Source organism: Pinus tabuliformis, chromosome 2_1 (assembly GCF_031772625.1).
Source record: "Pinus tabuliformis cultivar Carrire ecotype Pingquan chromosome 2_1, CPIR1, whole genome shotgun sequence".
Taxonomy (NCBI): domain Eukaryota; kingdom Viridiplantae; phylum Streptophyta; class Pinopsida; order Pinales; family Pinaceae; genus Pinus; species Pinus tabuliformis.
In genome coordinates, this window is record NC_142299.1 from 399218947 (window position 1) to 399231131 (window position 12185).

Genomic DNA, 12185 nt, shown 5'->3' on the forward strand with positions numbered 1-12185 from the left:
CACATCTTCCCCTAGCTCTCCCTCACATCACCATTCTATTTTGAATTTCCTTCATTTGACCTCAAGTGTTAGGAGATATAGATCTAGTGGATCATGACCTAGTGCATGCCTCCTTTCTATGGCCACCCGCATTTGGAGGCAAGTGTTTTCCATGTTTTAGGATATAGACATTAAGCTTCTACTTTATTTCATGTCGCTTATATAGGAGACATTTGTACTCCTGCATGTATCGACATCATTGTACTCAACAATCCCAATGACCTACTTTTGTGGTCATTTGTTGGACATTAATATAATTATCTTATCTTATCAAGACTGTTCTACTTAGAAGTCCCATTAACCTACTTGGATAGTCATTTATTGGATGTACTCAACAATCCCAATGACCTAATTTTGTGGTCATTTGTTAGACATTAATACAATTATCTTATCTTATCAAGAATGTTCTACTTAGGAGCCCCATTAACCTACTTGGATAGTCATTTATTGGATGTTAACATGATTATCTTAATTTGTCTAATCTAGAAAAATAAGTACAACCATACAGTCAAAAGACTTGCTTGTACACCTAATATCATGACTTAAAAAGTAGTTTTTAGTTCTTCCTGCAACAATTTGTAACTTTGGGCAACTCATAATGGAATGATTTTGTACAGTAGTCAAGCAGTACTGTAAATGGTGTTACTCGCACAGGATTTTAAATCTCTGTTATAATCAATGACTAGAAAACACTCCAATTAGATCGTCTTCATTTGATGCTCTCAACTGTACCACTTTAGTTCAGAAATATATTGCTAGAGTTTAAAGGATGCAGAAAAACCTACACGATGCAAAACTCTTTGATTTGGAGTTAAATTCTTCATGCTATTCTTCACCATGATCCGGGTTGATAAGATCTCTTGTAACAACCTTGGTAGCACACCTGGACGGACCTACAGATGCAAAGATGTCTTCCGTGAGATGATACAAAAAAAATTGCCAAGAAAAACCTCTAAGTGTGCACTTTGGACAAAGGGAAGATAGCGTATTGAATGTTGGATATAAAACAATGTAAAATTAAGTGGCAAGAAGATCACAAAATCAGAAACACATTTGAGATATCATTAAGGCATATACCAAAAAATACATTCTTCAAATACGTAACAGAAAAGGCAATTTGGAAGGCTATTAGAAATAGAGAGGGAAACACATGTCTCAGCAGAAAAATATGAACCATCTACACTAGAAATTATCAATTCCATTTGAACTAGAGGATGCCTGTATGAAAGACTAATCCCTAGTCAGGTCTACCACGGAATACAATTTACACAATGATGGAAAGCATTAAAAGAATATAGCATATCAAGGAAGCTGCTCATCAAAATATGTGATAGAAAATTCTTGCTAAAATATCGATCTCTAAATGACAAAGGAGCACAAAATACAGAGCACACATGGATATGGGTATCAGACATGGGAAGCATTGACCCCTAAAAAACAATACAAGGTATTTGTGTGCGCTCATTAAAAAATTTACAAATACAAAAATGAAATGTATCATTAAAGATCCGTTTTTTATAGAAACTAGAACATTTACAAAATATTAATACAACTAGTCACTACATCGATGATGATCAACCACATAAGAAATTAGAATATTCAATACACATGTAATATAATAGACATTTACAAGTCAGAACCACAAATTGTAGTTTTCTCATCCAGTCATTTGATGTCATCAAGATCAAAATGTATTACATACATACTAAGTCACTAATAATATAGGTGGGGATGCCAATGGAAAATACAAAAAAGGCTAGATACTAGCAATGTTTTAAAACTCCAACTCCGGTTTGGAAACAAGCGACGGTCGGCTCCGACTCCAACTCTGACTCCGACTTGGTATTGACTCAGCCGGTTTGATTTCAATGACTTGGTCATTGTAAAAAATACATTAAATATTTATTTTTTTATAAAAAAAAACAAAATTTTAAAGATTTTCATTCATGTTTCCAAACACAAAGCTTTAGAATATAGAGAGAAGACAACATATGATCAAAGTAGGCTCATGAACATATCCATTATATCAAAATGGCACCCAATGCACTGTGCAATACAAGGTTCATACTTAGCCACCAATGCCAGGATTCTTTTCTGCCTCAGCCCAAGGACAATTACTAGACTACAACAATAATACCAATTCTCTACAACCAATCATAGCTTCCCAAATAATAAGCCAACGAATTGATCAACAGATGTCTTCAAATTTGTGCCTTTGCTACAGGACGGCCTGTCTCGTGCTTCTACCTAGACTACTAAAGATGATTTCAAGAAATCTGCCCCTAATGAAGTATCAAAACCCTTGATTTAATTCTAGTCAAGCTCCAGAACAATCAGAGCTAAATATGTATCTATTAGTCTATTGCCAGAACGTTTGCCTTTTTAAAAACATTGTATGGCTCAATGCATTGTTTTAGTTTTCTAATTCATGCCACTACGATAACCATACTTCGGCCTTGTAATTTTCCAAACTTTCTCATAGCGATAGATTACTTTAGGGCTATAAATATGCAATAAACAACAACCAAACCGTTGATATGTAGGAGGCAGAAAAGCTTTTGACAAATGTGCTTCAGGGTCTTTTTCAAAGAGCAGAGTCGATCGGGTTGTTACCGAGCCAGCCGAGTTTTGACCTAGCCGGCTGAGTTGTTACCGAGCCAGCCGAATCTATGACTAGCTATTACGAAATTAGCTCACAAAAAGATAGAAAAGATAGTTGAACGCCTTAGAATTCATCCTCTTCGAGGGGGCAACCTCCTTTACATTACACAAATGAACAATTCTTGGATGATACAAATGACAAGACCTCCTTTCTATATATAGGAGTCTAAGGGGTCATAATATAATTAGAGTCGACATAACAATAATAATGTAAGGGCACAATAATAACAATAGTGGGCTTCTATGGAGTAAGGAATGGAACTTCCTTGCTCTTTAAGCAAAGGACTTGGTCCACCAGGGGTAAGGGTTGAGGATTGGAGGGTTGAGGGAGAAAGGATAGGCTCATAAAAGAGTTTCTCAATCCCTACTGTTGACCTCTACTGGTCAACTACCCATGCAGTACACCCCCTTTTTCTTGGCAAAAAGGGGCAGCACCTGATCTATGTGTCCAAGCCATCCTGCAGTCATCAGCAGTTTAATCATTTTGATTGTAAACCCAGTCTGCATGTATAATTTGTAAATAATCTTAGCAGATGCGAGTCGTATATGTAAAATTGCCTAGGTGGACCTAACTTTCTAGTGGTAATCTACGTCCCGGAAGGTTTTTCGTCTCACCGATCCATGGATCGGCAGAGTTTTCCTTCAAACCTGACCCCAAAGCTGGGATTGACTTTGTCATTAGAACTTTAGGAGAATCCTAGTGTGTTGATCTGCTAGATTATGGTTGTGTCGCAGAACTGGGTGATTTGTGAGGGTCTGTGTTAAAGGGGTTTTCCCCCTTAAGATGTAAATTTGTACAAGTCATCATGAAAGGTGTCTTGAGGGTCGAAAAATTCTTTAAATCCCCTCGTGAGTCCTAAGTCCTAGGTCCTAGGTGATGTTTCAAAGGTTTAGTTCGATGATCCATTTAAAAAATGAAATAAAATAATAAAATAAATAAAAAAAATTTAAATTTTAAAATTTTAAAATTTTAAAAATGAAATAAATAAAAAATAATAAAAAAAATTTAAAAATTTTAAAATTTTAAAAATAATAATAAAAAAATAATTGAATAAATCGACGGATGAGATCAAGAGATGTCTTGATCCTCATCAACGGTCGAGATCATTTCTACATGGATCAATCGAACTAGTCGTTGGATCATTTCCTTTAAATAGGGTGCTAGGAGTCATTTTCGATTAATTCGATCTGTGAGTCAGATACTGAAGAAGCTCTCTTGTAAATCTGTTTCTGGTTAATAAAAGAAGACTTTGGGGTCCATATCTTGCTGGTGTTACTCTCTTAAAATGTTGTGAGATTGTTTCATTTTCTGCATATGTTATTTTCTGTCGTTAATAATAGCTTTTTGTAGAGTATTGTGAGCACAGGTATCTTTTTCACTTGCTGGGGTTTGGGTGTTGTTAGGGTTTCTGAAGTAATGGCAGGTATCTCCATTACTTCCTGAAATCTAGCAGCATTTTTGCCCTCTGTATTGACAGTAGTTTTGAGCTGTGCAGAAAACATCATTGAAGGAAATTTTGTGGGCGTTCGGGGAAGTTCTCGGCTGAACCAGCCAACTCCCGCAAGCATTTTTTGCTGAGCCCAGTTGGATTTGATCCTGGGTCTATCATTCGGTTTATTTTTCTAAGTTTGCATGAGAGATTTTCTGAAGTTCTTCACAGTGACGATCTGGAATTTCTGTTCTTTAAAATGTTTTCCGTGCTTACTGCTGAATCTGGCTGTTAAGGGGCCAAATCTGTAAATTTATTAGCTGATCTAGGGTTTCAAATTTCAAAATTTTGCTTATATACAGATTTCAGATTAAGGTTTTGTTTTCTTTTGTTTCCTTGGACAGGGTTTTCCTTCAGGGGTTCACCAAATATAAATTTTGAAGAGCTTCACTGTTTTCTGGGCAGTCGGCTTGCTGCTCATTGGACTGTCGTCAATCTTCTTGCCCATTGCATCAACTGTATGAAAGATTATTCTGAAATCGATTTCAAACCTCTGACAACGCCAGCAACCTGCACTTCAATTCAAATATTTAAGGCTTTCATCGCAGAAATAAGGATTTCTAAAAGCGTGGGCAAGCGGTTTTGCGTGGGCCAGTTGTGGCGTGTGCGGCTAGCGAAGAATCGTCCTCAGCGTGACTGCGTTTTGATATTTGAATCTTCAGATATGTATGAGTCCAGCAAGTAATCATCCCTCGATCATGCTTGGTAAACCATTGATTTATGCACTGTATCATTTCCTTCCTCCGGTGGCCGAGAGATAGCCGTTCTGCGGTTTTGCATCTACGTAACAGGAGATCAGTGTGAGAGATCACAACGTTCTGCAATCGCTGCCGATTTTCTGTTGGCTATGCAAACAAAATCACACCCAGTGGCTTCAGCATTTATCCACGTCTATACCCACATCAAGCCAGGGAGAATGCGGTGACAACGCTTCTACGCCATCAAAATAACCTACAAACTCTCACTGAAATCCGCAGAATTCTGGTAATCTCCAATCACCGGCAGCAGGGGCAATCATCGATCGCTCAGGTAATCCGAAGTCCGTAAGGCAACGCATGGAGACATTTCATCGGGCCAGCTTTCCTTTTCGAATTTTCGTTCTACGTTTTCAGCCTTCCTGTCGGGGTCGGGATTTTCTCTTTAACGCATGACGGAGCAGGTAAAATCGAATTTTTTTTGTGGTTATGTATCCTGCGTTTCTGGTTTCAACTGTGTCGAAAAACATTTGCCGTCGTCGGCTGGATGAAACCTGACCTTTTTCCCTGGACGCTTTCGATTCACCATCGTTAGGGTAAGATTTACGTTTTTTTTTATTTCTTGTTGTTTTATGTTTGTTTTCAATCTTCATTTAGATCATAGCTAAATACGTTTAGGTTTTAATTTCAAAAGTTTTATAAAAAGAAATAAAAATAAAAACATATATACGTAAGGGTTCATTTCAGGTTAGAGTGTTTTGATTTAGATTTTATTTATTTTAAAGTTTTGTATTTTAGTTTTATGTTTTGTTTTATATTTAATGTAGATTTTAAATAGTCTTAGTTTTAAGTTTGGTTAGTTTAGGATTTATTTATAATATTTGATTTTTTATTTAGATTTGTTTTAGTTAGTTTTTAATGATCAGTATTTTGTTAGATTTAAAATATTTAGATTTTAATTTGATTTTTTGGTTAGTTTAGATTTAAAAAAAAAATTGTATAGTTTTGTTTTATATAGATTTTAATTTTTTTTTAGATTTAACTTTAATTAGATTTTAATTTTTGTTTTATTTAAAAAAAAAAAAACTTTCGAAAAAGTATAAAAAAAAAATTTCTGGAAATTTTTTAGATCCAGTTATTTTCGGGAATTGTCATATTTTTCACGCTGAGATCTAAATTTTCAAGTCGAGATGCGAAGTTGATATCTGGTTAATGATTTGCGATTCTCGTGGTATTTTAAAGCATTCATTTTTTTTAAATTCTCAATTGCTGGATATCGTTTTGGTCATTCTAAGAGCATTGTGATTTAGCTGATGACAGATGATTGCTGTTCATGGTCCATATTTTTATATCATTTAACAAGTAATCGTTTTAACCACAATCTCTCAAGGCACCGGTCTGCTAAATTAATCAAATCCATCGAGTGCTTTTACATCGTATCTCGTGTCTCCCAACCAACTGGTCGACAGTTGTTCTCGTCATCTCTCAGGGACTACCCCCCTTAGCCGCGGGAGACAGGCTTAAACGGAGGGATCGGGGATCAGAGTGACAGCCCCCGGTCTGAGCGTTGTCGTGTCAATCTGCGCGCCAACATTTCTTGGCGCCGTTGCCGGGAAAATTGTTTTCTCGGCGTTTCAACGACAATCTTCCTTCTCATTTTTATCTTTTTCATCTGGCCCGGCAACGCCAACATTTTTTGGCGTCGTTGCCGAGGATAGAGTTTTTCTGTCCTTGGCGTTTCAACATCTTTTCATCATTCATCATACATCTTTCTATCATTCGTTTGACCCGGCAACGCCAACATTTTTTGGCGCCGTTGCCGGGGACAAAGTTTTTTCTGTTCCTGGAGTTTCATCGACATTCATCTTCTCATCTCTCATCTCTCAGTTGAGCTAGCAGATTCAGTATTTTTGGCATCTTTTCGTCCCATATCAGCAGTATCTCTTGGATTTGTTCCTTGTTTGGGTGGCGACTCCACTTTCTCATTTTTCCCAGACAAGAAGCTTTCCTCATATTTGCTTGTGGTTACTTTTTGGATCCTAGAATCAGATTCATTGTTCAAGTGGCGACTCCACTTCTCTCATCTCTTAATTTTCTTGAGCAGAAATCTCTTTCTATCATCCATTTGATCCTTCATTGTTCATCATGGATTATTCATTTAAAGTTTAAACCATGTCATTTTACTGATAATCTCCATGATCTTCTGAAAGAGGCCATTGGTAAATTATTTAAGTTCTCGGGTGGTGATTCGGTCACTGTTGAACAGCATTTAAACAGGTTTACTTGTGTAATGATCTTATATTGTAGATTTCCTCAATATAATCATGAAGATTTCAAGATGCATCTATTTGTCCATTCTTTAGAGGGTGATGCCTTGAATTGGTTTAATAATTTTCCTAATGATTTCTTCACTTCTTTACAAGACATTCTCAATGCTTTTAAAGATAGATATGATAGTCCAAACAGCTTGCCTTCTACCTCTAAAATTGTGCAACAGAATGAAAATAATTTGATAAGCGGTCCAGCTGAAAGATCCCAAGACGATTCATCATATCAGAATGTGTCATCCACCGGAAATATTGCAGATCAAGTTCATGGAAGTAAAAAATCAGAGAATGACAATGAAAAAGAAGAGCAAAAGCAAATTATACGAGACCTAATGATGCTGGTAAGAAATATGGAAATCAATCAAACTAATTATGTCAATGATGTGAAAACTTTATGCACCCATCTGGAAAAACGTAACAGGGAGATTGAGGTCACGCAAAGTCACCATGCTAAAGAAATTGAGGCCATAAAAACTAATTATGAAACAGAAATTAGAATCATGCAAAGCAGGTTGTCAGTGTTAGAGGAAAATATGGTGACCATGAAAGCTGATCATGATAAGGAAATTGACTCTATGCAAAACAAGTTATTAACTATGGATGAGGAAATGACTATCATGACGTTCAATAATAATAATCAAGTGGCTGACATGCAAGCGAATCATAAAGAAGAAATAAATTTTATGCAGCATTGCTTGATGGACATAAAGGAAAAGAATGTTAAAGTAATAAAAGACATGCAAGAACACCATGCCAGACAAATCAGTGCTACAAAGGTTGAACACTCTAGTCAGATGGATGCCATTAAAATTTAAAATACAAGTTCAAAGGTTTCAGCAACTGGCAGAGGATAAGAGAAACCAGCAAACATCAACAGATCAGGAGTCTTCTCATTTGCTGCAACAAGATTCATCTTATTATTGGGAGGTTGTTGATTCGATTGAAAGATGGTTGATTGAGGGTGATCCAGACAAACTTAAGAATGATAAAGATCAGATGCATCTTCCTATCATCAGTAATTCAACCAGCCAGAAAGAAAAAGCGCAAGAGAAAGAAGATAAGACGAAGATTTGATACATCAGACAGCCGTGAGCAGCTTGATTTTCGGATAGGAAAAAGTCCTACCATATGCAAAATTGGACATGGCACATCCGACAAGCAGCCCACAGATTTGCCTGAAAGCAGGCAAATGCTCAGTATGCACTATATTGAACACATCTGATGCCGTAGGACATCCGTTGTATCGTATTTCTAACCCTACTCCTTTTTTCCGCATTTTCGTTTCTGCTTTAGATAGTTAATAAATGAAGAGCTTTATTCTTTCCTGTCCTTAATGTTATATGATGATTTTTGGATGGACGCTACTTATTTTTGTGTTGTATGGTTGCAGATTCTGGATTCTCACATTCCTGCAAGCAGCAACGTGTCCCCAAGTAGAGCCAGATGTTGACCTCTACTGGTCAACTACCCATGCAGTACACCCCCTTTTTCTTGGCAAAAAGGGGCAGCACCTGATCTATGTGTCCAAGCCATCCTGCAGTCATCAGCAGTTTAATCATTTTGATTGTAAACCCAGTCTGCATGTATAATTTGTAAATAATCTTAGCAGATGCGAGTCGTATATGTAAAATTGCCTAGGTGGACCTAACTTTCTAGTGGTAATCTACGTCCCGGAAGGTTTTTCGTCTCACCGATCCATGGATCGGCAGAGTTTTCCTTCAAACCTGACCCCAAAGCCGCGATTGACTTTGTCATTAGAACTTTAGGAGAATCCTAGTGTGTTGATCTGCTAGATTATGGTTGTGTCGCAGAACTGGGTGATTTGTGAGGGTCTGTGTTAAAGGGGTTTTCCCCCTTAAGATGTAAATTTGTAAAAGTCATCATGAAAGGTGTCTTGAGGGTCGAAAAATGCTTTAAATCCCCTCGTGAGTCCTAAGTCCTAGGTCCTAGGTGATGTTTCCAAAGGTTTAGTTCGATGATCCATTTAAAAAATGAAATAAAATAATAAAATAAATAAAAAAATTTAAAATTTTAAAAATGAAATAAATAAAAAATAATAAAAAAAATTTAAAAAATTTAAAAATTTAAAAAATAATAATAAAAAATTAATTGAATAAATCGACGGATGAGATCAAGAGATGTCTTGATCCTCATCAACGGTCGAGATCATTTCTACATGGATCAATCGAACTAGCCGTTGGATCATTTCCTTTAAATAGGGTGCTAGGAGTCATTTTCGATTCATTCGATCTGTGAGTCAGATACTGAAGAAGCTCTCTTGTAAATCTGTTTCTGGTTAATAAAAGAAGACTTTGGGGTCCATATCTTGCTGGTGTTACTCTCTTAAAATGCTGTGAGATTGTTTCATTTTCTGCATATGTTATTTTCCGCCGTTAATAATAGCTTTTTGTAGAGTATTGTGAGCACAGGTATCTTGTTCACTTGCTGGGGTTTGGGTGCTGTTAGGGTTTCTGAAGTAATGACAGGTATCTCCATTACTTCCTGAGATCTAGCAGCATTTTTGCCCTCTTTATTGACAGTAGTTTTGAGCTGTGCAGAAAACATCATTGAAGGAAATTTTGTGGGCGTTCGGGGAAGTTCTCGGCTGAACCAGCCAACTCCCGCAAGCATTTTTTGCTGAGCCCAGTTGGATTTGATCCTGGGTCTATCATTCGGTTTATTTTTCTAAGTTTGCATGAGAGATTTTCTGAAGTTCTTCACAGTGATGATCTGGAATTTCTGTTCTTTAAAATGTTTTCCGTGCTTACTGCTGAATCTGGCTATTAAGGGGCCAAATCTGTAAATTTATTAGCTGATCTAGGGTTTCAAATTTCAAAATTTTGCTTATATACAGATTTCAGATTTAGGTTTTGTTTTCTTTTGTTTCCTTGGACAGGGTTTTCCTTCAGGGGTTCACCAAATATAAATTTTGAGGAGCTTCACTATTTTCTGGGCAGTCGGCTTGCTGCTCATTGGACTGTCGTCAATCTTCTTGCCCATTGCATCAACTGTATGAAAGATTATCCTGAAATCAATTTCAAACCTCTGACAACGCCAGCAACCTGCATTTCAATTCAAATATTTAAGGCTTTCATCGCAGAAATAAGGATTTCTAAAAGCGTGGGCAAGCGGTTTTGCGTGGGCCAGTCGTGGCGTGTGCGGCCAGCGAAGAATCGTCCTCAGCGTGACTGCGTTTTGATATTTGAATCTTCAGATATGTATGAGTCCAGCAAGTAATCATCCCTCGATCATGCTTGGTAAACCATTGATTTATGCGCTGTATCATTTCCTTCCTCCGGTGGCCGAGAGATAGCCGTTCTGCGGTTTTGCATCTACGTAACAGGAGATCGGTGTGAGAGATCACGACGTTCTGCAATCGCTGCCGATTTTCTGTTGGCTATGCAAACAAAATCACACCCAGTGGCTTCAGCATTTATCCACGTCTATACCCACATCAAGCCAGGGAGAATGCGGTGAAAACGCTTCTACGCCGTCAAAATAACCTGCAAACTCTCACTGAAATCCGCAGAATTCTGGTAATCTCCAATCACCGACAGCAGGGGCAATCATCGATCGCTCAGGTAATCCGAAGTCCGTAAGGCAACGCATGGAGACATTTCATCGGGCCAGCTTTCCTTTTCGAATTTTCGTTCTACGTTTTCAGCCTTCCTGTCGGGGTCGGGATTTTCTCTTTAACGCATGACGGAGCAGGTAAAATCGAATTTTTTTTGTGGTTATGTATCCTGCGTTTCTGGTTTCAACTGTGTCGAAAAACATTTGCCGTCGTCCGCTGGATGAAACCTGACCCTTTTCCCTGGACGCTTTCGATTCACCATCGTTAGGGTAAGATTTACGTTTTTTTTTTATTTCTTGTTGTTTTATGTTTGTTTTCAATCTTCATTTAAATCATAGCTAAATACGTTTAGGTTTTAATTTTAAAAGTTTTATAAAATAAAAAAATATAAAAATAAAAAACATATATACGTAAGGGTTCATTTCAGGTTAAAGTGTTTTGATTTATATTTTATTTATTTTAAAGTTTTGTATTTTAGTTTTATGTTTTGTTTTATATTTAATGTAGATTTTAAATAGTCTTAGTTTTAAGTTTGGTTAGTTTAGGATTTATTTATAATATTTGATTTTTTATTTAGATTGTTTTAGTTAGTTTTTAATGATCAGTATTTTGTTAGATTTAAAATATTTAGATTTTAATTTGATTTTTTGGTTAGTTTAGATTTAAAAAAAAATTGTATAGTTTTGTTTTATATAGATTTTAATTTTTTTTTAGATTTAACTTTAATTAGATTTTAATTTTTGTTTTATTAAAAAAAAAAAAAAAAATTCTAGAAATTTTTTAGATCCAGTTATTTTCGGGAATTGTCATATTTTTCACGCTGAGATCTAAATTTTCAAGTCGAGATGCGAAGTTGATATCTGGTTAATGATTTGCGATTCTCGTGGTATTTTAAAGCATTCATTTTTTGAAAATTCTCAATTGCTGGATATCGTTTTGGTCATTCTAAGAGCATTGTGATTTAGCTGATGACAGATGATTGTTGTTCATGGTCCATATTTTTATATCATTTAACAAGTAATCGTTTTAACCACAATCTCTCAAGGCACTAGTCTGCTAAATTAATCAAATCCATCGAGTGCTTTTACATCGTATCTCGTGTCTCCCAACCAACTGGTCGACAGTTGTTCTCGTCATCTCTCAGGGACTACCCCCCTTAGCCGCGGGAGACAGGCTTAAACGGAGGGATCGGGGATCAGAGTGACAGCCCCCGGTCTGAGCGTTGTCGTGTCAATCTGCGCGCCAACACCTACAATCCTTGGAAATTTGGATTCCCAAATGGTCCTTGACAAATAGTCTTTATTGAGAAGTGGGACCACATAGGGCCAAGTGGACCCAGGCCAAGTTCAGGGATGGAATGTAGCAGCCAATGATGTTCCTATCCGGGACAAGGTGAGGG

The 12185-nt window shown here is 36.8% G+C and overlaps 1 protein-coding gene across 2 annotated transcripts in view; it reads right to left on the reverse strand.

The window, feature by feature from the left end:
- The window catches only part of REV3 (recovery protein 3), a 410344-nt gene that overhangs the window by 94918 nt on the left and 303241 nt on the right, over positions 1-12185 (reverse strand). For both annotated transcript variants that reach the window (XM_089402764.1, XM_089402765.1), the window contains exon 18: positions 825-932. In XM_089402764.1, coding sequence (XP_089258890.1) covers positions 825-932 — 108 coding nt within the window. The remainder of the gene's footprint in view (positions 1-824; positions 933-12185) is intronic.